Source organism: Euprymna scolopes, chromosome 5 (assembly GCF_053919585.1).
Source record: "Euprymna scolopes isolate OS-2025 chromosome 5, ASM5391958v1, whole genome shotgun sequence".
Lineage (NCBI taxonomy): Eukaryota > Metazoa > Mollusca > Cephalopoda > Sepiida > Sepiolidae > Euprymna > Euprymna scolopes.
Genome location: NC_136486.1, coordinates 82,470,298 through 82,498,214, shown reverse-complemented (window position 1 = coordinate 82,498,214; position 27,917 = coordinate 82,470,298). Strand labels below are relative to the sequence as shown.

Here is a 27,917-nt window from a genome sequence, read left to right as displayed (position 1 = left end):
ATTTGAAATCCGTTCTTTCTCATCACCTCTAGTTTTTTTAGATATGCATAGTTTTTTTCATTTTGTACATATAAAAGCGTACATGCATTCAGGGTTAATTTTAATATTGTGAGAATTATGGCATATTTTTTAGTTATTTATGCACTAAATGTAAGTAATAGCATTACAGTATATATATATATATATAATATATATATATATATATATATATATATATATATATATATATATATATATATATAATATAAAACTGAATGTGTGTGTGTGTGTGTGTGTGTGTGTGTGTGTGTGTGTGTGTGTGTGTGTGTGTGGTCATGAATAGGCTCCTATATGGTTGACTATTTTAAAAAAATGATTACATATAAAAATAAAAAAAAGTAAATATTTTAAACTTGTCATAATCCAGTTTTCCGTGCAAAAAGATGTATCGAGACACAGGAATGCATATATTTGATCTGGCAGAACAGTGGTTCATTAAAATTGTGGGGTCTGCGTTCGTGCCTGGTCCACAAAGTATGGAAATAAAAAATTTAAAAATTAAAAAAAAACCGTTTACAAGTGTTTTTGATATAGATGTACATAAGAATACTTTGTTAAGTATGTTTTAACTTAAATAGAGATGATATAATAAAATTGTGGGGTCTGCGTTCACGCCTGTCCTCCATAGAATGGAAATAGGTACAAACTTTAATAAAGACTTTTGATATCTATCTGCATAAGTATACTTTGATAATTATGTTTCAGTTCGAAGAAGTATGGTATAATAAAATTATGGGGTGTTCGTTCGTGCCTGACCTCCATAGAATGTAAATATGCAACAAAGTTTAACAAGGTTTTTTAATATAGATCCACAGAATATTGTGATAAGTGTTTCAGTGTGAACAGGTATGGTATAATAATTTATGGGGTTTATCTATTTTATTTTTACTTTCATCATATTTTGCTTTGGTTTTGATACCCACAAATTCGAAGCAATCTCTTTACAACCCTTCCTTTTCATAACCTACCATACTTTCATAAATCAGTGTCCATTTTCTGTAGGCTGTTTTTGAACCCAGTCAACGACGGGTACTTTTGTTAGTATATATATATATATATATATATATATATATATATATATATATATATATATATATATATGTATATATATGGTGGATTCTCTCATCGAAGACGATGAATGAGGGTTCAGTATGCAATCTTCAGCAGCTCCCAAGATCTGTGACACTACATGCGTAATTGCAATCCTGTAGACGTCCGGCACACTCCTCCGCAGATGGTGAACTTTCATATGCTCGTAGGTCAAAGATGCCTTCTCGAATGAACAGATAACCCTGCTTTGCTGCATGCTCTGAAACCACAATGGCATACATATTCATTTTTAGGTGGATGTTTCTTGTGTTTTGCCTTCATATTTGCACGAAGGGTGTCCCTATGACAAAGGCGGTTATGTTCAAATTCTTTGGTCCCCAGGAAACACGTCTTCCTCCATTTTCTGCGATCCTCTGCTGCACTCTCCCAGGAACTCAGAGAAATTCCACAACGTTTCAGGTTGTCTTTTAGTTTATCTTTGTAACGAAGCAGGGGACGCCCTATTGGACGGACAGAATTTGTCAGTTGCCCATAAAGAAGTTTCTTAGGAACTCTTGAGTCATCCATTCTTACAAGATGACCCGACCACCGCATTTGTATCCTGATCAAAAATGATTCAATACCAGTGATTTCACATCTCTCCAGTAATTCACTATTCGGAACACAATCCTGCCATCCAACATTGCAGATAAAATGCAGACATCTCATATGGAAGGAGTCAAGCTGATTTATATGCTTGCAGTACAAGGTCCACATTTCGGCACCATACAGAAGAGTAGGCAGAACAACAGATTTGTAGACTGCCACTTTTACTTTTAGAGACACATCGTGGCTGTTCCAGAGTCTGTGTCACAACCTACCAAATGCCTCACTAGCTTTATTAATTCTACATTGGATGTCTTTTTCAAATTTAGCATCATCAGACACAATAGAGCTGAGGTATGTAAAAGAAGATACTGTTTTCAAAGCTTTACCATCAACATATACCACTGGTTGTGAAGAGGACGTAGTGTTTGGTTTTGGCTGGTGAATAAGTTCAGTCTTTTTTATGCTAATTGTAAGACCGAAGGCCTTACATGCACCAGAAAAGCTGTTGAGGATGTTCTGCATGTCATCAAGACTATAGGTGACAAGAGCACAGTCATCAGCATAAAGGAGGTCAAGAACAGTCTGCACAGAAGTCTTGGCTTTGGCCTTGAACCGTTGCTGGTTAAATAATCCTCCACTTGATCGATACTCAACACCTATGCCTCCTGAGGTGTTCCTGAAAGCTGTCTCAAGCATCACTGAAAAGAAAAGAGCAAATGGGATCGGAGCAAGGACACATCCTTGCTTAGTTCCATTTGACATTTCAACTTTGTTCACAGCCAGATCGTACTGTCGCCACCATTCCCCAGTGAAAGGAGACAATCACATTCAACATCTTGTCCGGAATACCAAGCCTCCTCAAAACAGTCCACAGGGCATCCCTACAGACGGTATCAAATGCCTTTGTGAGGTCAACGAATGTGACAAACAAGTCCTTATTCTGCTCCCTCGCTTTCTCCTGTAGTTGCCAAAGGCTGAAGATCATGTCCACAGTACCTCTTCCTGCCCTAAAACCACACTGGGTTTCTGGGAGCACAGTTTTACAGATTGAACCATTGAGTCTGTTTAGGATTACACGAGCTAGAATCTTACCAGCAACAGACAAAAGAGAAATTCCTCTATGGTTATCACACTCACACTTATTTCCTTTGTGCTTAAACAGGTGAATAATTGATGCGTCTTTGAACTGTTGTGGCACGGTACCAAGTTCCCATATTAATGAAAACAGGGCACTTAGTTTCCTGATTAACAGTTGGCTTCCACATTTGTATATTTCTGCAGGTATGCCATCATCACCTGGAGCCTTACCATTTGAAAGTTGCTTCACAGCCCATTCAATCTCTGACATGGATGGAGTATCAGCAAGCGCCTCGATGGTTGGCCTCTGAGGAATATCATCAATCACTCCTCGATCCACTGTCGATTCTTTGTTTAAAACATTTGTAAAGTGTTCAGCCCAGCGCTTAGTAATTTCTTTCTTATCAGTGAGGAGAATGCCATCCGACGAAAATATTGGAGATGTCCCCCTTAAATATTGGAGATGTCCCCCTTAATATATATATATATATATATATATATATATATATATATATATATATATATATATATATATATAATCAAGACGGATTTTGGCAGTTAAGGCCGCAGGTCTCAATCCACAGTCAGTAGTGCTCTGGCAGTCATTAGAAGATTTTGTCTCACTCACAGGCGGTGCTGGAGGTTGGGTTGCTCAAATGCATATTTCATTGCTTTGCATATGATTTAGTTGTACTTTGTTATATTTTCGGATTCTCCAATAGTTTCAAACACGTTAAAATGTCCAGGATGCCTCAACAAGGCCAATTCTTTCTGCTATGTGTATGGGAACTTCACAACAGTTGCATATCGTCGAACCATCACTTATCTCCTCAGAACCGCCTACTTTCACTATTTTGACTGTAAAAATGGGTTCCACACATCTGTTGTAAACCCTGCTATAATGGGCTAACTGCATGGTTTAATGGCAAGAAAGCGGCTTTAATTGTTTGGAGAGAGCAGTGAAACCACGCAGATGATTGTTATTTTTGTTTCAAGAAAAAAGATCAAATATCCCAATCTTCGATCTGCGATGAGACCCGTTCCTCATTCAGATAATTTTCCTGTACCCACACCTCCAGTAAATAAGGATCTTTTTTCCACATCAGATGAAGAAATGCTTTCAAGGGAGGATTCTGCCAAGTCAATATCTTTGGAAGATATTGAGTCTGCATATCCAGGAACAAGTGGCAACAAGCCTCACTGGATCACGCAAGAAGACCTTAATGATCTTGCTCGTGATTTGTATCTGTCAAAACAGTTTTAAGCAGTGGAACCTTGCCCAAGAAGATGTAAGGATCATCAGTTTCAGAAATTGGAACAAAGACCTTGCTTCCTTTTTTGACATGGAAAACAAGTTGTGCTACTGCACAAACATATCTGGCTTGTTTACGTCCCTTGCCACATAATCCTTCAGATTGGCATCTTTTCATAGACTCTTCCAAGTGAAGTCTCAAGGGTGTTTTGCACAACGGGAATAAATATCCGAGCATTCCCATTGCACACTCTGTCCATTTAAAGGAGTTCTATGGCAATATGGAGATTATTTTAGAAGCTATTAAGTACAGTGAGTACCAATGGAGTCTGTTTGGGGACCTCAAGATCATTGGTTTTCTTATGGGTATGCAAGCATACCTCACAAAGTACTGTTGTTTTCTTTGTCTCTGGGATAGTCGAGCTGTATCTCAGCATTACAAGCAGAAAGACTAGAGGTCTAGAAGCACTTTTGTTCACAGCCCCACATCAAGCTTGGTTTGATGAAGAAATTCGTGAAGGCGTTGGACAAAAATGGTGCTGCCTTCCAACACTTGTCTACTGTGTTCGCAGGTTTTAGTGCTGCTAAGCTCAAAGAGGGCATCTTTGTCAGACCTCAAATCTGAAAAGTGCTGATTTTGAGGAGCTTCTTAACTTAAAAGAAAGTCGGTCTGTAGTGGATTCCTTGGTAACATACATGTACCAGATTACCAAGCCTGTGTTGAGAAATTGCTAAAGTTTTATGAGGATATGGAGTACCGAATCTTACTTAAGATTCATTTTTTCCATTCCCACTTCAACTTCTTCCTGCCAAACCTGGAGCAGTGAATGATGAGCATGGAGAAAGATTCCACCAAGACATTACGAAGGTGGAGAGCAACTATTAAGGCAAATGGAACCCTGACATGATAGAAGACTTCTGCTGGATACTCTTGCATGACATTCCTGAGGAAAAAATACACCAGATCTTCTAAGAAAACACAGTTTTGACTGTCTGTGGTTCTTTGAATTGTATAATTGTGTCATCCAAGTATATTGATTCAATCAGCGTTTTTTATCTATCCTAACTAATCTGTTATAAGCTGCTGCAACTCTTGAAATATTCACATATATTCTCCGTTTATACTAAAATCAGACTATTTAAAAGTCAGAAAACTAGAGGTGATAGAGCAAAACTATTTCTAAATTTGAATTCAACCCAAATTAACAAAAAACAACTATCCCCATTCTTGCCTCAGACCAAAAAATATTTTTTTGTAAACCAGTGTTATTTTCAATTGTTTATGAAATATTAAAATAGCATTTTGCCAATGACAAATGCAAATCAGCTTTTGAAAGAGAAATGCATCTTTAGTTATTTCGTTATTTCCAATCAATTAAAAGGAAACCATTCGAAAAAAATATTTAGACTCCCCTCGTATATTTAATATATGTCCCTCCCACACACCCACACAAAGTGCATTTTTTACTTGCGAAAATATATGCAGACATGAGAAGGTTTTAGAGAAATTAAAAAAAAAAAAAGACAATAACAAATAACTAATTAAATAATTAAATATTTAGAAATTTAAAAAGAATCGGAATCGGATTGGTATCAGATTCGGGAATTTAAGACGGAATCGGTAATTGAATCGGAATCAGGAAAAAATTGAAATCGTCCCATCACTAGTATATACAAATACACACACACACATATATATACATACACATAGGGGATCGGACAAAAGGACATCGGACAAAACCCACCAGCTAATTAAAGCAAAAACAGATAAAATCTCAAATGAATCAAAAACATAAAAAATCACTTTTTATATTTTTATTTTTATTTAATTAAATTTAGGAAAATTAAACACGGGGGAACTAATTTTGGAAAGGTATGAAAATTAAGCATCTACTGAATAAATGTCAATTGCAGATAGAGTTTAAGACCATTCTTAAAGATGATATAGTTTTAAATAGGATTCAAGTACCTCTCACAGAAATATACATATTTTTAAATATTTATTCTTGTTTAAAAGCAAGTAAGTCGATTTTTCTAATTTAGGTACGCATTCTAAGGAGATTTTTCTTGTATTATTTTTTACAATTATTATATTAATTAAAAAAAAGTAAAAGATTAAAATCCTATTACCAGAATTCATTCATCCTAATAAATTTATAACAATAAACAAGTATTATCAGCTCTTTTTATTGAGCACTATCTAACAACCTCGTTGAATTCATTAGTCCATTACTTTTGAATATAAAAAAAACCCGCGTATATATATATATATATATATATATATATATATATATATATATATATATATATATATATATATATGTAAAATTTTATCAATAAGTTTGAAACACAGATCTTTCGGTTAATTCAATCTCTGGTGAGTAAACGCTTTTCCTTCCTTTCTATTATACTTAGCCCCCCCCCCCGCCATTTCTTTTGGTCGCGGCTTCCAAAAATAATATTAACAAAAGATATAATAATAATAAAAATAATCATACAATTTTTTTTTTTCAAATAAATAATATTAGTAAAATCATAATGGATGCTCAACAAGTAAGCGTAACCCCCCCACAATTTATGGACAGTAGTGTCAAGGGATGGTTTGCAATATTAGAAGCACAGTTCCATCTCTAACATATTACTACGGACGAGACCAAATTTTATACCGTTATAAGTGCATTGCCACCTGACGTAGTGACGAATATACTGCCAGCAGTTTTACGCTCGTTAGATTATGTTAAATTAAGAGAGTCGGTATTGTCTACCTATGAAAAGACTAGACCTGAACTCTTGGAAAAATTGATGAGGACCACTACGGGTCGTCCGTCAATATACCTCCAGGAGATGTTAACAGTTGCAAATAGAATAGGGGCAAGCGACGAAATAGTGCGCCATAAGTTTAGACGCGCACTGCTGAAGCAAATTGCCCCCGTGATAGTGGCTCACACCGAGATGCCCTTGGTAGAGTTAGGTCGACTGTCCGACAACTTGATGCCGTTAATAGAAAATACACCGGTTTTTCAGACTGTAGAAAGTCAGGCTCGAACAAGTCACCACGGTACTAGACATAAAGGCGAAACAACAGCAGTCGGTCTACGCCCATATAGAAGGAAACAGCGACCGAGAGTATGTAGAACCCATATTTACTTCACAGAAGAGGCTCATACATGTAAGCCGTGGTGTAAATGGCTGAAGAAAAAGAGCAATATACAAATGCTACCTAACTCGCGTCCCTCGTCTCCCGCCCCTAGCGATTCGGAAAATTAAAAAGGCGGACTGCGTTTGCTCCGGTAGTGCCGCCGTTACTAGAAATTACTGCAAAAATAGGAGCGTCTAAAGTAAATTTTATTGTACAGTAGCCAGTATTTCCATTTTACCACGTTCTGTAGTAAATGGAATTACCTTGGAAACAACTCCTGTTCATATCTCGACTGCTAACGGCGAAAGCATAAAATGCTATGGTCAAACTAGCTTAGAAGTCAAAATTCCACGTTTAAGAAGATCTTTCCAATGGAGTTTTGTGATCGCGGATGTCACTAATCCTTTGTTAGGATTTGACTTTTTAAACAAGTTTAATATAGTAGTGGATTGCAAGAATAGATCCATCCGTGATAATGTAACAGAGCGTGAAATTAAAGTCAACACAGTAACTGAAACCAATACTGTATTGATTAATAAAATAGACCTAGCAGAATACATTAACGAAATAATAAATAACTATAGTAGCGTAATATCACCTCATAGCGATAAAGACAAAGAATATGGCAGAGTGTATCACAGGATTGATACAGGCAGCCATGTACCAGTCTTTGTAAAGCCAGGCAACTTTCCGGTCCTAAATTAGACACAGCACAGGCGGAACTTAAGAACTTACTAAATACTGGAGTTATCCAGCCTTCCAGTAGCGAGTGGGCAACACCCTTGCACTTAGTGAAGAAATCAGATGGTTAATATCGAGCTTGCGGTGACTTCCGCGCGCTGAATAGCGTTACCAAGACAAACCATTACCAGAAACCAAACATAAATTCATTCTGCACACAACTTGCTGGTAGACAATATTTTTCCAAGATCGATTTGACTGCAGCATATCACCAGATTAAAGTACACCCTGAAGCTGTGCCTAAGATGGCAGTCGTGACACCTTTTGGCTTATTTGAATTTAATTACATGCCATTTGGTTTAAAGAATGCTGCAGCCACATTTCAGCGTTTTATGGACAAGATATTTCTAAAATTAAATTGTGTATTCGTATATTTAGACAACATATTAGTTTTTAGCGAAAGTGAACAACAGCACAAGGAAGACTTAGATAAGGTATTCAGGATTCTTAGTGATAATAATTTAAAGATTTCCTTAGCTAAGTGTGTATTTGGAGTGTCAGAGTTGGACTTCTTAGATTTTCATGTAGACAAAGAAGGCTTGTTGCCTACTTCAAAAAAAATTAAAGAATTAGAAACCTTTCCAGTACCCAAAGATTCGAAAAGCTTGCGTAGATTTTTGGGAACGACAGGTTTTTATCGCAAGTTAGTCCCTAATTACGCAACCATAGTGCTACCACTATCTGAACGAATGAGGTTGGACCCTAAAGCAACGTTTGAGCTAAACGAAGAAGAAACTCATGCTTTCAGAACAATAATAAGCAAGTTGTTAGAAATTACGGCATTAGCTCATCCGCAGTCTTCAGCCACAGAGTACCACCTGGTTACGGATAGTAGTCAATACGCGGCTGGTGCTGCATTACACCAGCTAATAGATAAGAAACAAGTACCCATAGGTTTCTTTTCCAAGAAATTTTCGCAAGCCCAGGCCAAGTATTCTACATTCGACAGAGAGCTACTGGCGGCTTATTTTTCAGTAATACATTTCCGTCACCTCATAAAGCGTCGTCACGTGACATTATTCACTGACCATAAGACATTATGTGGAGCCTTTTAGTCAGACACCCGCAAAGTCGGATCGACAACAACGACACTTGTCAGAGTACTTGCTGAATATATCGCTGACGTGGTGTATATTAAAGGAGACGAGAACGTAGTTGCAGACTGTATGTCTAGAACTGCTTTAGCAGTGCAAATAGATGCATGTGATTTGGCTGAAATAGCCCAGGCACAAAAAGGAGATGACGAAATAAAGTCATATGCTAATTTAAAAGAATACTGCGTGTCACGTGAAATTGACTCTGTCCTGTGTGATACTTCAACCAAGTACCCCAGGCCGTTTGTCCCAAAAGAGCTTCGTAGGGCTGTCTTTGACAGTCTACACGGTTTAGCACACCCTGGAACTGGAGCATCTATTAAACTGATTAAGTCTAGATACTTCTGGCCTAACTTAGATAAGACAGTCAAGCAATTCTGTGTAGAATGTGTTGTATGTCAACAGTCAAAAGTTCACAGACACATGAAGTCTGCAGTCCAGGAGTTTGACTTACCATCCACACATTTCCAAACGGTACATATTGATATTGTTGGCCCGTTACCCCTAACGCGCAATGAGTCAGATCCTTACCTCAGTCCATGCAAATATTTGCTGACCTGTATCGATCTGGCAACTCGCTGGATCGAAGTACAGCCAATGATTGAAATAACTGCGCAGTCGGTAGCAGAGGCATTTATCAATGCCTGGATATTTCGATTTGGAGTTCCATTGCATGTTGTAACTGACAGAGGTAGCCAATTTGAGAGCAAATTGTTTCAAGAGTTGGCCAAGGTAGTAGGTTTTTACCGATTGAGAACAACTTCGTATCATCCTCAAAGTAATGGGATGATTGAAAGAGCACATTGTACCCTTAAGGCAGCGATAATAGCGCGAAAAGAATCCTGGATGAAAGCGATACCAGTGATCCTACTAGGTATATGCAGCACCCCTAATGAATCAGGTTTTTCACCTTTTATCACTGTTACTGGAGCACCAATATTGATTCCTCATCAGCTGATACACAAGCAGAGAATAGAAAAAGAAACTCCAGTTAACAACAAGTATGTACGTAATTTGTGTGAATGGATGTCCCAAATCGACGGACTCAACGATGGAAAAGGATTTATCCATGGAAATGCAAAATCTTTTATACCGAAAACCTTACTTTCCAGTGAGAAAGTATGGTTAAGGGTTGATCGAGTTAGGAAACCATTAGAAGCACCGTACTCAGGTCCTTATAAAGTTTTGACTCGATCAGATAAACACTTCCAAATCGATATGAATAACGGTACTCATGCACACGTATCAATCGATATGTTAAAACCGTTTACAGAGCCAACTAGCAGTAATAGAACTAGAGTGACCGAGAAAGCACAGATAGGTACTACTAATGATAAGGATGTCAGAACAGATGATACCGATAAAGTTGGGAGTAAAATTGCTGGTGGCATGTATAAATGTAGATCAGGAAGAAAAGTGACATGGGAAAAGAAAAATGAATATTTTTATTTTTAAACAGAAGTAGACATAGTAGTAATTCTAAGGATATTAACTAACTCCGTTACTGGAGGAGGACTCGTGTAGTGAAGCCAAGACTACTATTTCTCTATTACATGTCTCTTTCTCTCTACTCTTCCCTTTCTCCCTTCCTTCCTTCCTTCCTTCCTCCTTTCCTCAGAATGTGACCAGAGGTTGTAACCAATCAGGACGGAGAACAATTCTGGTGGAAAAGACAAAACGAGAGATACAAAAAGTATTGGAAGCAAAAAGACGGAGACGCGAGTGGTTCCAGAGTCAGGGGACAAAAATGAAAATCACGAATTTTCTATAACCCGATACCACTTGTACGCTGAAATGAATATAAACCCGTTTCGTTTGGAAGTTCCTTTGTTTCTTTATTATTATTCCCAGGTCGGTTTCTACTCCCGTCTTATTAATTTCGATGACTCTCCAAAAGGGGGACCCGCCGAAATGGTGACCTACCCAACAGGAATTACATTATGGTAACCCGCCATAAGCTTTTATTTATTTTTTCTATTTTCTATTTTTATCCTCACAAAATGCCGCCCCTGGTATGTGCCGCTCGTAAAATAGGGACACATTTTTCCGATTCCAATACCTCCAAAAGTTCCGATTTTTTTACAAACTTTTCGGTATAAAATTTAAGATATTTTGTGAGCTTTTATTTATTTTTATTTATTTTTTTTATTTACTATTTTTGAACTCTCAAAATGCCGCCCCCTGACATGGGCCGCTCGTAAAAAAGGGACACATTTTTCTGATACCGATAACTCAAAAAGTTCCGTTTTTTACAACCTTTCGATATCAAATTTCCAATATTTTGTTAGTTTTTATTTATTTTTATCTATTTTTTTTTCCTATTATCTCTTTTCTCTTTTTAACCTCTCAAAATGCCGCCCCCTGACATGGGCTGCTCGTAAAGTAGGGAGACATATTTTCGATTCCAATAACTCCAAAGTTCCAATTTTTAAAAAACCTTTCGGTAAAAAAATTCCAATTTTTTGTTAGCTTTTATTTATTTTCTATTTTCTATTTTGAACCTGTCAAAATGCTGCCCCCGATGTGTGCCGCTCGTAAAATAGGGACACATTTTTCTGATTCCGATATCTCTAAAAGTCCCGATGTTTTACAACCTTTTCCACATAAAATTTCATTTATTTTATTTTTTATCCTCTCAAAATGCCGCCCTCTGCCACGTGCCACCCGGGGCGGACCGCCCCCCCCACTTCCCTCCGTGCTACGCCACTGCCGACATGTATGTATGTATGTATGTATGTATGTTAGGGACTGCCAAAATTCACCACAAAATAACCCCACCCTATATGTAACACAATGTAACTTTATTATAAATTAGTCCTCGCGTGAAAGAGCAGGACAAAATGTTTTAAATAATATTAATAATAATAATAATAATAATAATAATAATAGAATAACAATAACAAAGACTTTCGCTGGCGAGGACTACTATTGACCGTAACCAGTTATACAGTCCTTTTGAAATTTTCATCTCTATTTTTCTCGTTATGAACTGAATATTTGTTAATGAAACCTATATGAAATATGTTCCTTATTAAATTTTAAAGATTTTCTGTTCTGAAAGAAGTTTAAAAAAATTTAATCTAAAAAAGTTATTTTAAAGTTTTTGTTAAAAAAATTCAGATTTTCTCATTATTCATACCTGTATTACAAAGAGGTGGTTGCAAAAAATGAGTTGTGGCGTGAGGAGAAATACAAACTGAAACAGAGAGAATATTCAGACCTGTAATAATACAAAGAGGGGGTTGCGAAAATGAGTTGTGGTGTGAGGAGAAATACAAACTGAAACAGAGAGAATATTCAGACCTGTAATAATACAAAGAGGGGGTTGCAAAAATGAGTTGTGGTGTGAGGAGAAATACAAACTGAAATAGAGAGAAGGAGAGTTTTAAAATATAATCTTAAAAAGATAAGATACAAGTTAGAAAAGCATTTCATCCAAGTCATGAAAATTGTTAAACAAAATGTTTTTACCATAGGCTTTAAAAATAAAGGTACAAGATTCAATTTGAAATTTATTTATCTTCAAAGTGCACTTTTATAAATTTTACAAAGTAAGGTATAAACATTTAATTTAAATTGAATCAAAAAATTACCTTGGATTTATTTTATGTAATGTACATTTTGTTACAATTTAAAAACATTATCTTTCATCTAGCAATTAATGATATAGATATAACATTTTCAATGATTTTTTTTTAAAAAGTGCAACAGAATGTACATTACATAAAATAAATCCAAGGTAATATTTTGATTCAATTTAAATTAAATTTTTATACCTTACTTTGTAAAATTTATAAAAGTGTACTTTGAAGATAAATAAATTTCAAATTGAATTTTGTACCTTTATTTTTAAAGCCTATGGTAAAAACATTTTGTTTAACAATTTTCATGCCTTGGATGAAATGCTTTTCTAACTTGTTAATATTATCAGTATAACTTTTGTACCATTTAAAAGAAGAAGGGCAAAATAAACCAGTAATAATTAAAAAAAAATTTTTTCCATCGAACGAAAATAATGAAATTGCGAAACGAAAATCGTGCTTACATAATTGGCGCTTTAAAATAACATTCCCATGTAGTAGACATTCCGAACGTGAAAACATACCCGCATTTAATAAATCTAGCAAAAATCAACTAAAGGTCAGATTTTCGTGAAATTTTCGATACTTATCCATTTTAGAATGAAATTATATATAAAATGCAGTTTTCGTAAAATATACGAGGGGAAATATTTTTTTAGTGCGTGCCCCCTCCCTTATTTTTTTCGAAATTCGAACAAAATATATTTAAATCTATCGAGATTTCTATTTATTATGAAACATAAGAGTTCAAATAAGTAAAAAATATTTATTTTTTTAAATTTAAATACACATATTGGACAAAAATTTACCTTGAAGTTGCAATTAAAAAATTGATATAAACTTAATATTATTATGTTTTTTTTTTAAATAGCGTTTTTTCGAATTAATATATACTATAATCAGTTGAATTGCCAAGAAAAAGAAACTTCATAAACATTAATTAATTTTTAAAAGATTAAAACGATTAAAATTCCATTATTTCAAAATGTTCCGTTACAACATAGATTTTTAATTAATTGTGTTTATTTTTTTTTTTTAAATATAAACATGACTCTTGTCAGCTATTTTATCGCCAGATTAAAACCAATTTGAAAATATTAGTGCACAAATATTAAGCATTTTGTAGCCCCCCCCTCATATTTTGTTGTCTCTTTTTACCGAACAAAATATGGCACCCCGTAGGTAACCAAATGAACATTCAGTAAAACCGTATTTCATATTTAATATACAAATGTTTATAATATTATTAAGCGTTAAACTGTGTAAATCTTAAAACCTAACAAAATTATAACAAAGATTAATTATTAATTGCAGTTTGAAAAAGATAAATAAAGGTTTTAAAAAATCATTAAGTCGCTTCTGCTTTTCCATAGTTAGTATAGTTAACACAAATCTGACGTCACGGAAACATGCGGTCAATTTTTCACAATCGTTTGGCAGTCTCTAATATATGTATAGACTATTTCCTTCTTTTTTATCTATATTCTATCTATATGTATCTCCCTATTCCCTCTTGATTTTGTTTTTCTTTCCTTTTTCTCCTTGCCCATTTTTTATTTTTCATTTTAATTCTTATCCCTATTATCCCTATTATTTTTTTTTTAATTTGATTTTCATTTTTATTTTATCTTTATTTGACTTTATATTAATCTTTTAATTTTAATTTAATTTTATTTTTTTCTTTATTTCTCTTCTTTTTATTTTTACCCTTTTTCTTTTTTTTCTTTCCTTCTTCTTTTCACTCATTTATTTTTCTTATTTTATTATTCTTTTTAAGTTAACCTAGCTTAAGAATTGTAGTATTTTTCTATTTCGCTTATTTTAATCTCTGGATATTTTTTATCGTACAGAAACTTTTCTGCGTTCGTAATTGCTTGCCGGATTTTTGGAAAAAAAAAGACTTTTACCCGCTTGGATCCTTTATACTAATTTCATATTTCAATTTGTTGCAAGTTGGGCGTATGATTTGGACTTTCAGAAGATCGATTTTTAAATCAATAAATGCAAATTGTGTAAGATAGATTAAATTGTGTGAGAGATTAAATTGAGTGAGTCCTTAAAGGTGCTACGAGAGAAACATACCGGCAACTAAAGAGCAGGGGGAAGATGTTGAGGAGAGAAAATGAGTTCTAATAAAAGCTTATGGAATGGACTCTTTTTTAAAATCATCAACTTCGCTTGGAAGAAACTGTTGATGAGTTCTTAACAGATTTACAGCATTTGGTAGTACTAATAGGGGAAAGACCTCCAGAGTGCATTCGGTAACGAACTACCTTGTTATGTGAGAGGAATCTGATCTTCAGTTAGAATAGAAGCCCTAACTCTAGAGGAGTTATTTGATAGAGCTAGAGTCGTACTAATTGAAGAAAAGCCTCTAAAGGACGCTATAGCGGCTACCCTTCAATCTGGAACACCCCACCAACACGTCTAATGCCTATGAAGAAGTGCTATAGATGTAGTGGACATAATCATCTGATCAGAGACTGTTTAAGTTAGAGTGGCAAGCAACCATAATATACGTTCAATAATACATTGTTATCAATGTGACAAACCAGGACACTTAATAAATAATTGTCTGGGAAACGATGTTGGTTACAAGAAATTGGTGCCAATCTCCTCCCCCTAATATAAATTAACTACCACGGTGTTACCAGTACTTAAAGTAAAGTGGATGAATGATGATTGTTGGACACCGGGTTCTCTTGAACTTTGGTAAGCCAAGAGATATATCGAAATTGGCACCCATGAGGCACCTAATTGATAAATGCAAACAACAGCCCACTACATTTGGTATAAGTTGGGAACATCAAATTAACAGTAGAAAATATGCCGCCACAAATATTGGATGTACTTTTAACACTGATTCTTTTTTTTTTTTTTACACGGTGGTCACCACTTATCAAGGCCCGGAAGCCACTCAGGGATAAGGGTTATTGCAAGTACAGTACGTTAGTCTGGAGATTTGATGAAGTGTTTACTTAAGGGGGCGGTTCATTAGGAATTTGTTAACGTTGGACTTGAAGACATCCAAGTTGTAGTCAGGTGGGAAGCAGACAGACGGAACAGAGTTCCACAGGCGTGCAGTTCTAAGAAAGAAGCTTTGTTCATGGAATCCATGTTTTGATTTAGGCACAGATAAAGAGTGGGGGAAATTTTTCACAGTGGATTCAGCTAGATGGGTGTTTTTTGTGAAATATTGGCAAGGGAGGACCAGAGATTGGTGTTCAGACGAGCACCTGCCATGGAAATAACGATAAAACAAGGATAGGCTCGCAACATCTCTTCTGTGGGAGAGAGGTTGCAGGGTAGAGAAAAAGGCATCCCCCACTAAGCCACGAAGTCTATTTTGTACTCTGTCAAGGCAGGATAGACTGTTTTTAGCAGCTCCTGCCCAGATATGGCAGCAGTATTCCATCCTTGGACGTACTTGGCTTTTATATAGATAGAGAATTGCATCAGTAGTGAGATATCTTCTGGAGCAGTAGAAGGATCCCACCATCTTTCCAACGACCTTGGCAACACACTTGATGTATGTGTTCCATTTCAGATCAGGAGTAAAGGACAAACCCAGAAGCTTGTCAAAACACGGGGCTTCTCCCAGACGAGAGCCATCCATTTCAATTGATGCCAGATGGGGATCAGAGCGTTGATGATGTAAAGATAGGAGCTTAGTTTTAGATGCAAAGATTCTGTTGTCGGGCGACATCAAGCTACCTTGCTGAGCAACCACGCCAACTCAGGTGTTGTTGACACTGGTTAAGAATTCCAGATGTCCCAAATTTCTACATATCAGAAAAAATGAATCTCTTAATAAAGTAGCACTGACATTTGATGACAAAATGTTTAACATCCATGAAAATCCTACCAAATCAGTCACATGTTTTACTTAAAAGAAGAATTTTAAAACAAAGTCTAGTTTCAATACTGGTTTAAGAAAGCAAATAAAAAGAACAATTGTCATGTGTGTTTTAAGTGATGGGGAGGGGAGTGGAGCGCTCAAATAGCTGGGGAATTTTGTTAAGAAAACAAAAAAGAGTCTTCAGAAGAAGGGAGAGAAAGAGAGAAAGACTCCGGGTGAGGAAAGAAAGAAAAGGAAAATAAAAGAGGAGATAAGTTAATGTTAATCTCAGAGATATGTGGACAGAATTAGCCGTGTTCGTAAAAATCAGATGCCCAACTGGAGAGAGAGTGTTTTTTCCCCCCGAGGCCCACCAGGGTGCAGGCCCCCACCCTGTTGTGCACTTTTCTCCCCTGATAGAGAAAATTAAAGAATTTGATTTTAGTTGAAAATCTTGCATCCAACAACATTAGTTTGTTTTTCTTAAATCTCAGAGAAAACTCTAATTCGTTTAACTTTTCTTTGCATGGATTTTATCTTAAATTATTTTATGCAAATAATTATTTTTGTTAAGAAAATGATTATTTTATGCAAATAATTATTTTTGTTAAGAAAATGATTATTTTATGCAAATAATTATTTTTGTTAAGAAAATGATTATTTTATGCAAATAATTATTTTTGTTAAGAAAATGATTATTTTATGCAAATAATTATTTTTGTTAAGAAAATGATTATTTTATGCAAATAATTATTTTTGTTAAGAAAATGATTATTTTATGCAAATAATTATTTTTGTTAAGAAAATGATCTCCGATGTTTTCATTAATTATTGATTTCCTGTCGATTTGAGAGTAATCGAGTTGATTTAAGATCTACCTTGAAACCTGATACCCAAGCTGAGCTTGAGAGAAGCGGCATATCAGCATCACCAGAGCACCTGAAAATGAGCTGAAAGTGTGGCTTTGCAATGATTGGTTAGAATGGTACTCTGAATAACTCTGTTCTTTGAAGACACATACTACTAATGGTGGTGACGCAGGTTATCAAAGGAAAGGTACAATCCATGCTTTACTGCAGGAAGTTGAATGCTTTTACTGCGAATGCTGATGTTTGTGTCCAGAAGTTATGAGAATTGAGATAGCAAGAGGTGGACGTCGATGATTATAAAAGCCATTGTGAATGCCATACTATCCCAAAATCCAACTACAGAATGAGCCACGTTGTCATACATAGATGACATGTATATTAATGAAAGAATAGTAATGTCCGAGAAGGTGAAGGAACATCTGGAGAGCTATATGTTGACATGCAAGCTGCCTAAATAAATTAAAACAGAAGTGCATGTGCTTGGTCTGCACGTTCAGAACAGGGGTGAATTCCTAGAATGGGAACGAGATAGTGATATCCCAAAATTCCCCACTACTATCAATCAGCTAATGGTATTTTCTGTGTATGGAAAGTTGGTGGATATTTTCGAGTTTGTAGATGGTTGTGGGTGTTGCAGCATCATTCATCAAGCATCGTGCAATTTCCATTACATTTGAACAATGAAATCCAAAATGGTCCCTTAAGGACCATGATACCTGATTAACTGATATGCTGAACAGAGTGCACCAAAACGATCCAGCACAAGGAAAGCGGTGGATTAGCTGGACTCAAATTACTATATGGGTGGATGCAAGTTCGCTAGCTACCACTGTTGTGCTAGAAGCAAATGGAAATGTCATTGAGAATATGTGCTAGCTGCGTCCAGAGCATAATACACAACACATAAATTTAGCTAAGTTAGACACAGTGTTGCATGGAATCAATCTTGCTCTTCAATGGGATTTGACTTGCATGCAGTGGTGGTTGTCTGACACATTGACAGGAACTAAAGCTGAAATGAAACGCTCATATGACAGTGACTGAAAACATTCATGGGATTAGTTTGCAAGTACAAGCTGACAGTCAATGTGGCGATAGTGAGACAAAGCTAATTAAAGAATTAACACAATACCTCAATAGTGGTTGCAAGGCTTAAAAAACAACCATAGAACTTGGGCTGTATGTACTGTGATGTTGAGCATGGAACATAACCAAAGGGGACAAACTTGAATTAGAAAACGTTGTACTTTGCATGAGAAATTGATTCCGTGGTCACAAAAGCAGTAGTGCAAAGTGTTATGGAACAGTGCAGAACATGTCAGTCAATTAATCCGCTACCAGTCTGGTGGATTAAGGGTCGTCTGAGCGTGGAGAATAACTGGGAGAAAGATTCTATACGCATTATGCATTACAGTGGAAATTATGCTGATGGATTGTGGTCCATCACGATACACCATTTGGCATATGTTGTGCATCAGTTAGAATTAGTGTTTCTTAAGAAAGGCCCACCTGTGGAATTGTTACTAAATAACAATACAGCGTTTACCAGCAAAGACTTCTGACAGTTTACGAGAATTTGGAATATTAAACTCCATTATCGATGTGCTAATATATCTGCTGCAAAAAGTATAGTGAATCCATCAGAATATAAAAAACTATTGCAACCAGGAAACACTGTCTATTTTTTTTAGGTTCTTTTTTGACCTCATTGGATATCAAATTTATCACTTCCCTTTGGATTTTAAAATAAGAGTTTCGACAGATTATAAGCTGATGCTTGAGCAATCAGGCTAACAACAAAAGCAAATGATATAATGGATCTTTTTTCTTGAAACAAAATATTTAGTTGCATGCATCATCAAAGAAAGTATATATCACAAATTGTTTTGTGGTTTTGGCTAAGTATAATGTATATGAACGAAAGTACAAATTAGAACTATGATTTTTGATTTTTAGTTTTTATTTTGCATTTCCTCATCCATTCCTCTTTTTTAACATTCTGTCTCAATGTCTTTGTGGTCAAACACTTTTTATGTTTTAAATTAATACAAGAGTTGGATTAGTTTTTGTTTTTTTCTTTCAATTAAATGATAATATTTGTATTTCTTTGTTATTCTGTGGAATCATCATCATCATCATCATCATCATCATCATCATCATCATCATCATCATCATTTTTAATTGTTTATTGTTACAGAATTTCTTCATGAGTTTTGATTTTTTTCTTAATCGTTAAGGAATTGGGCAAACAGATTTCATTATGGAACCAGGCTCATCGTACTACAGTCCATGCCATGGAAACTCTTGAAATACACCATGCGAAAACTTTGACAGATCTTCGAAGTCGAATTGTAAGATGTGATTCTTCCATTACAAAACTCAATTCTCTTATAAATCAAAATAATAATGCCATCAAAGTGCAGAATGAAAACATTGAACGTTTGGAGAAAAAAATTGTTGAAAGCCTCCATGACATTGAAATAAAGGTAATATAAATGAAAGTCTGTTGGTATACAATATTTCAAAAATTTAATACTGATCTTATTGTTAATATTCTTTTGATAGATTCTAATATACAAAATTACGTGCAACAATGCTTGATAGCTTTTTTGCAACAAAAGTTTGATACAAAAATCTACTCTGTTAATCTGATAAGGCACATATATTGGTTTATGTTGTTAGAAACGAAACTTTCATTCAATTCTTTAGATTTTCATGATCATTCCTGATTAGAGAGGGAGAGCATGAATAAAGGAAATAAAAGAACTCTTTGTTTTCTGTTTCTATTACCTTACTCATTGACACAAGAAAATCATTTAAGACCTAATATATAAACAGAAACATATTCTAATAATAATAATAATAATGATAATAATAATAATAATAATAATAATAATAATAATAATAATAATAATAATTATTATTACATTACAATTTTAACACGATTACATAGTGCACTCTTCATTGAACACCTTGGAAATACATATTATTATTATTATTATTATTATTATAATAATAATAATAATAATAATAATAATAATAATAATTATTATTATTATTACATTACAATTTTAACACGATTACATAGTGCACTCTTCATTGAACACCTTGGAAATACATATTATTATTATTATTATTATTATTATTATTATTATTATTATTATTATTATAATAATAATAATAATAATAATAATAATAATAATAATAATAATAATAATACTACCATCAAAGTGCAGAATGAAAACATGGAACGTTTGGAGAAAAAAAATTGTTGAAAGCCTCCATGACATTGAAATAAACTGGAGTTTGCGCCAAAAGTTTGGAATCCCAGTGATGGACAAATGGTACCAACATCACCTAGAAGGGATAGTGGAAAATGAGGACGTTAAGATTCTCTGGGATTTCATGATTTAGTGTGACCGAAAGATAACTCATAGGAAATCGGATATTGTAGTTGTGAACAAAAAAAAAACAATGAATGCCAAATTAGTGATGCGGTTTGCCCAAACGACATTAATTTAACAGGCAAGAAGAATGAGAAACTACGGAACTATCAGAAACTGAAGGTGGAGATTGTAGATTGTGGAATAAAAAAACTTCCACCGTGCCAATAATCATAGGTGTGCTTGGCTCAATTCCTGATGATCTTATGAAACAGCTGAACTTCTTGGAAATCAGATACATCACCGTACTCCAGAAGTCAGTTCTGCTTGGCTCAGCAAACATCCTAAGCTAGGTGCTTTCCCTCTAATTGACTATTTGACTATCTTAACTAACTTTTGTGTAAGAGCCCGCTTTAAGGGGGGAAAAACGGTGTAAAACATCACCACACTGTGAAGTTAATCGAACAATAATAATAATAATAATAATAATAATAATAATAATAATAATAATAATAATAATAATAATAATAATAATTGTTATTATCTCTTTATCAGCATAAAATCGGCAATAACCACAGCCAGACACAAAATGTGACAACAGAAATAATAATGATATTTTAAAATATAAATTTAACATAAACTGACCACACAGTTTTTGAGCACTGAGTATTTTTTTTATTTATTTGAATTATTTTCAAGTTTTTGCGGTGTAATCAAGTGATAAATGAAGTGCATTTTGATTTTTTCTTGCTTTGAGAATGGAGTACAATTTTACAGAAAATAATAGGATAATATGTTTCATTGATTTACTGGCTTATAAGTTTATCAGTGCTTTTTCAGCCTTTACCCCCCTTCCTTATTTTCTTTTGTGGTGGAATGTTTCTATATGCAATGGCCACAATCACATTATGATTTAATCTTCAAATTTCAACTTTCTTTTTATTTACAATCTCTTATTTCAGGAAAATAAAATTCTAATAAGAAATAAATATTACAGATTAGAATTTCACGTTTCATTTTCAACATTACATGGTTGTGCTTTTTTCTAAGAAAATTTCTGTTTTGTTATGAGTATATGTAAGGAAAAATTCAATGTTAACACAAATATTTTGATTGTTCTAGATAAACGTAACAGGTTTGTAATAAAGGTACCAAAGTTTTGAAATGTTAAAAGAATTAATCGTTAAGATGGATAAAACCTTCGAAGTTGGAATATAGTGAAATTGTTATTCATATATATATATATATATATATATATATATATATATATATATATATATATATATATATATATATATATATTATTTATTTTTATTATTTTTAAAACAGTAATCTACGTACACGCGTTTTTCGAGTTAATTAACTCTCATCAGCGTAGCTCTAGGTGTATCAGAATTTTTGTAGGAATTTTTGACACCCCTAACACGAAATTGCAAATAAAATATAAAAAACTCGTAATTTCTCTTTTAAAGGTGGGTTGTTTATTTTCTTTATGGATTATACTTCCAAAATAAGCTATTAAAGTTGTATAAAAAGTAATAGAAATATTTTTTAAAAAATAGTAATGAAATTAATTGAATGTTACGAGTTCAGTATTTTTCAATTTTTAAACTTTAAAAGTCTATCAAAATTTTTCTATTGATTCTATTTTTACGATATTTTCAGGGTCAATGTGAAATTTTATGCTTTTTCCAATAAATCGAATATAATATTTTAGACAAACGTTTTTTTTAATTCACGACCCCCCATTTTCAAATGTCTATTAAAAAGTAAATAATTAATTTATATACCAAAGTTTTATATATCACAAATTGAAGATAAAAGATCAATAAATAATATATTCAAATTTAAAACAAAAAAAAGTAGTGTTTTTTTTTAGAAATTTACCTGTAAAGTCCGAAGTTTAAAACCTTTTTTTTTTTTTTTTAAACACGTTGTTTGTTTGTTTTTTTTTGTTTTTTTTTTAAATGAAACCTTGGTCCTTGCTCCTTTAATTGAAAAAAAGATTAGGGCTTGAATTACATTTTTCGAGGAGTTATAAGCTTCGAAAGATAGCGGGTGGAATTATTCAATAGTTTTCTCGACATTTCTGACACTGTTAGCGTAGTTTTAACTTCAGACCATGTTTCCACAGTCCAGCGCCTTAACCTGGTCTGAAGTTCGATCCCTAGAAACAGTTGAGCTAACGCTGATGAGAGTTAATTAACTCGAAACAAGCGTGTACGTAGATTACTGTTTTAAAAATAATAAAAAATAAGTAAAAATTGTTATATATACGTCCAAACAAATTATGGCCGACTTTCTAAAATAAATAAACAAAAAATCGAGCTTCAAGGCGAAGCCAATATTAACCGAATCTATCGTTTGAAAAAAACAACAACAACAACAACAACAAATATATATATGTGTGTGTGTGTGTGTGTGTGTGTGTGTGTGTGTGTGTGTGTGTGTGTGTGTGTGAACTAATCATTATGAATTTTGGAATATAAATTCTCGGCAACACTGTGATAACATGGCCACTTTATTTTTTGTAAACTTTAATATGTAGGGGTTGTAGCTACTCAAACTCGCACCTTTTTACAAATCGAAATAACATGGATGCATTATTGTTTAGTGTAAATTTTAACATTTAAGGAATGCTTATATATAAAGTTAGGTATAATAATAATAATAATAATAATAATAATAATAATAATAATAATAATAATAATAATAATTCAATTTAAAAAGTTTCAGTTTTTTTTAAAGGGATTTTAGGGGAGAATAATATACAACACTCCATTTGAATATTCATATTTACTACATAATCAGTAGATACTAACTAAGCAAGATTTCCTGAATTTCAGTTTCTTCTTAACCCCACCCCAAATTTTAGAAATTTTCTAGAATCAAAATCACATAATGGATTTTAATAAATATCTGAATAAATATTCTAGACATAAAGTTAAGTATCATTATATCTTTATTTTAAGCTTTGTAAAGGGCATAAAATAGTGCAAAATTGTTCAAGGAATTAATTTTACCCATTCGGAGATTCGTGTTCATCTCGTTTAATATATATATAAGTCATTTTTTTATATATATGTCATTCGTTTAATATATATATATAAGTCATTCGTTTAATATATATATATAAGTCATTCGTTTAATATATATAAGTCATTCGTTTAATATATATATATATATATATATATATATATATATATATATATATATATGTCATTCATTTAATATATATAAGTCATTCGTTTAATATATATAAGTCATTCATTTAATATATATAAGTCATTCGTTTAATATATATAAGCCATTCATTTAATATATATAAGTCATTCGTTTCATATATATAAGTAATTCGTTTAATATATATAAGTTATTCTTTAATATATGTCATTCGTTTAATATATATATAAGTCATTCGTTTAATATATATATATGTCATTCATTTAATATATATGTCATTCGTTTAATATATATATAAGTCATTCATTTAATATATATAAGTCATTCGTTTAATATATATAAGTCATTCGTTTAATATATATAAGTCATTCATTTAATATATATAAGTCATTCGTTTAATATATATAAGTCATTCATTTAATATATATATATATATATAAGTCATTCATTTAATATATATAAGTCATTCGTTTAATATATATATATATGTCATTCGTTTAATATATATATAAGTCATTCGTGTAATATATATATAAGTCATTCGTTTAATATATATAAGTCATTCATTTAATATATATATGTCATTCGTTTAATATATATAAGTCATTCGTTTAATATATATAAGTCATTTGTTTAATATACATAAGTAATTGATTTAATATATATAAGTCATTCGTTTAATATATATGTTATTCTTTAATATATATAAGTCATTCGTTTAATATATATAAGTCATTTGTTTAATATATATAAGTCATTCGTTTAACATATATAAGTCATTCGTTTAATATATATATGTCATTCATTTAATATATATATATATATGTCATTCGTTTAATATATATAAGTTATTCGTTTAATATATATAAATCATTCGTTTAATATATATATGTCATTCGTTTAATATATATATAAGTCATTCGTTTAATATATATAAGTTATTCGTCAAATATATATGTGTCATTCATTTGATATATATATGTCATTCATTTAATATATATATATGTCATTCGTTTCATATATATAAGTTATTCTTTAATATATATATAAGCCATTCGTTTAATATATATAAGTCATTTGTTTAATATATATAAATCATTCATTTAATATATATATATGTCATTCGTTTAATATATATAAGTTATTCGTTTAATATATATGTCATTCGTTTAATATATATATGTCATTCATTTAATATATATAAGTAATTTGTTTAATATGTATAAGTCATTCGTTTAATATATATATATATATATAGTAATTTATAAAATATATATGGCGATTAAGCTACACTTAATATTCGGCGTTTCATCCACTATAGGATTCGTCAGGCTTATGCGCGAATTCTGTGGTTGCTTCTTGTTTTTATATATGTTGGGGATTTCTAGTTAGCCAATCAGCTTTCTAGTATCCACCGCGCCCCTTCCTATCAGCCAATGGGCATGCATTTTATCGAACAAAGGATCTGTTTTAGAACTAGGTTAGTGGTTTAAGGCAGACGATTTTCCTCATTTCTGCTCTTTTTTTTAATATATATAAATATACATATGTGTACACACATACATGCACACATACATACATACATACATACACACACACACACACACATATATATATATGTGTGTGTGGTCGTTTATGTATATTCATGTTTATTTAATTTATTTATTTGTTTGTTTTCTATTGTTTTTGTTAGTTTTAAAGCTATTTTGTATCGCTATCCTAGAGTAAGTTTTATTTTGTGAACACACAGTTGTTTGCTATTTCTCGTCTACAGTTTAATAGATTTTGATGTTCTTTAAAGTACAGGATAGCAAATTTTTCATGGAGGCATAATTTACATGGGTCATCTAAATGCCTGCACGTGGTAGCTTGTCTTATTATTTTCCATTCGACTACTAGCGAATGTCCGCTTTCTTTGAGTTCCCAGTATTTATTCGCTAGTGTTGTTTTTATACGGTGTTTTTTTTATTTTTGAATGTGCTTTTGTGGTCATAGTATCGGGTTTTGAAATCTAAGGAAGTCGTGCCTACGTAATATTTCTTGTTATTCGGGTTTTCTTTCGCAAATATTGTTGCTTGATAAACTACGCTTTTTGTTAGACATTTATTTTGAACTGGGCAAAGTGTGCGGTGTCTACAGTTGTATTTATCTTGTTTGTTATTATTATTTTTATTTATGGTATGATTGTTCTTGTCCGGGGTTGGTTTGTTATTATTATTATTATTATTATTATTATTATTATTATTATTATTATTATTATTATTATTTCTGCTAGTGTTGGTTTTATTTTTGTCCTGGTGTCTACTTTTTTATTGTTTATTTTGTTGTCGTTTACATTGTTTTTATTTAGTATTTTGTTATTATGTGCTTTCATTATCATCTCTAAATTTTCGCAACAACTGTAAGATAACTTCAAGGTATTTTTATTGAAGATTTTGTGTAAGGGGTTGGTTGCGGGAAAGTGTTTTTCAATAAGGTCTAGAAATTTCTTACCAAGTTTTGTTTTTAACATTTGATTGTATAGGGCCGTATACCAAATTATAGTTCTTTTTCTTCTATTTTTGATTTTATTATAGTTGTTGGTGTTTTGTTGCTTATATTTGATATCGATATTTTTGTATCCACTATTTTTTAGGGCTGTTTCGTAGATATTGGTTGACCTGTTAAATGCATTTTCATCGCTTGAGTTATTACTGAGTCTACTTACAATCGAGTTGAGAATGTGTTTTATAATTGATGGTGGGTGGTTAGACTTAGGGTTTACGTAAATTGGAGTAGCGTTATCTTTTAAGTATGGTTCATATGTGTTTTTATCTAAGTTTAACGTGACGTCCAGGACATTTGTTATTTTTATGTTAGCTGATACGTCTGCTTTTAGGCCTAATTTTTTCATTTCCTTGTGTATGATTTTCTTAAAGTTTTCTCCCTTGACTTTGTTGGAATTTTTTATTATAGCTAGTCCGTCATCTCTATATAGGCCGATATCTGTAGTATCGAATATGCTTGTGAGGGTATATAGAATGAATAATTCCACAAGATCTGATGCCTCTGCAGAATCTCTGGCACCCATCGCCAAATCAAATGAATTTTTCATTTTAGTTTTGATCCATTGGTTATTGTTATTTATTAGAACTGATTTTCTACATTTTTTAATGATGTGGATATATCAGTGTATGCCTCGGCAAATTCTAGGGCAATGTTAAAAAGTTCTTCGGATATCGAGGGATAAAAGTCTATGATGTCAAACTGTATGAACGTACATTTATCTTTGTTTTCTATATTTTTAAACCAGGTGATTGCTTCGGTGGTATTTGCCCATTGGTTTAGTTCTAGGTCTTGTTTGATTTGTTTATTTACTCTAGAAAGTATAGTTTTGCTAATTCTACCTATTTCTGGTTTAGAATGACTTATATATATATATATATATATATATATAAGTCATTCGTTTAAAATATATGTCATTCGTTTAATGTATATAAGTCATTCGTTTAATATATATATATATATATATATATATATATATATATATATATATATATATAAGTCGTTCGTTTAAAATATATATGTCATTCGTTTAATATATATATATATATATACGTCATTCGTTAAATGTATATAAGTCGTTCGTTTAATATGTCATTCGTTTAATATATATAAATAATGCGTTTTGTTTAATATATTTATAAGTGACGAGAGTGTCCTTTGATATTTTTTGTTTGTAAATTCTAAATTTAATTGTTTTCTTTTGTGTCTGAAATGAACAAAATGTAAAAAAGTACCAATAACACAAATGTTAAGTCCATTTATGTTCAAGGGGATTAGGATTCTGCCTCATTTGTTTCCAAAATCAAACGCATTGCATTGCCTTCTTTTACGTCTACTACTACGTTCAACATTTCATAAAAATTTATTCAGTTGTTTTTGAATATATGGTAATATTTATTTTTAGGGAGTGAGCGGGGGGGGGGCTTTAATAAAAAAAAACGAAGCAATATATTGCTTTTGTTTCTAAAACATAAACTCACTAAAATGTCTATGTTGCAAATTTCATAATAATCTGATTGGCAGTGTGTAACAAGTAAA

At 32.6% G+C, this 27,917-nt stretch overlaps 1 protein-coding gene across 6 annotated transcripts in view; it reads left to right on the top strand.

The window, feature by feature from the left end:
- LOC145276894 (protein FAM81B-like) overlaps nucleotides 1-27,917 on the top strand; it is a 142,748-nt gene that overhangs the window by 97,354 nt on the left and 17,477 nt on the right. For 4 of the 6 annotated variants that reach the window (XM_080128331.1, XM_080128330.1, XM_080128333.1 and 1 more), the window contains one exon: nucleotides 19,506-19,754. The exons of 1 other annotated variant lie outside the window; for it this stretch is intronic. In XM_080128331.1, coding sequence (XP_079984457.1) covers nucleotides 19,506-19,754 — 249 coding nt within the window. The remainder of the gene's footprint in view (nucleotides 1-19,505; nucleotides 19,755-27,917) is intronic. One more of the 6 variants, XM_080128332.1, reaches the window with a different exon arrangement.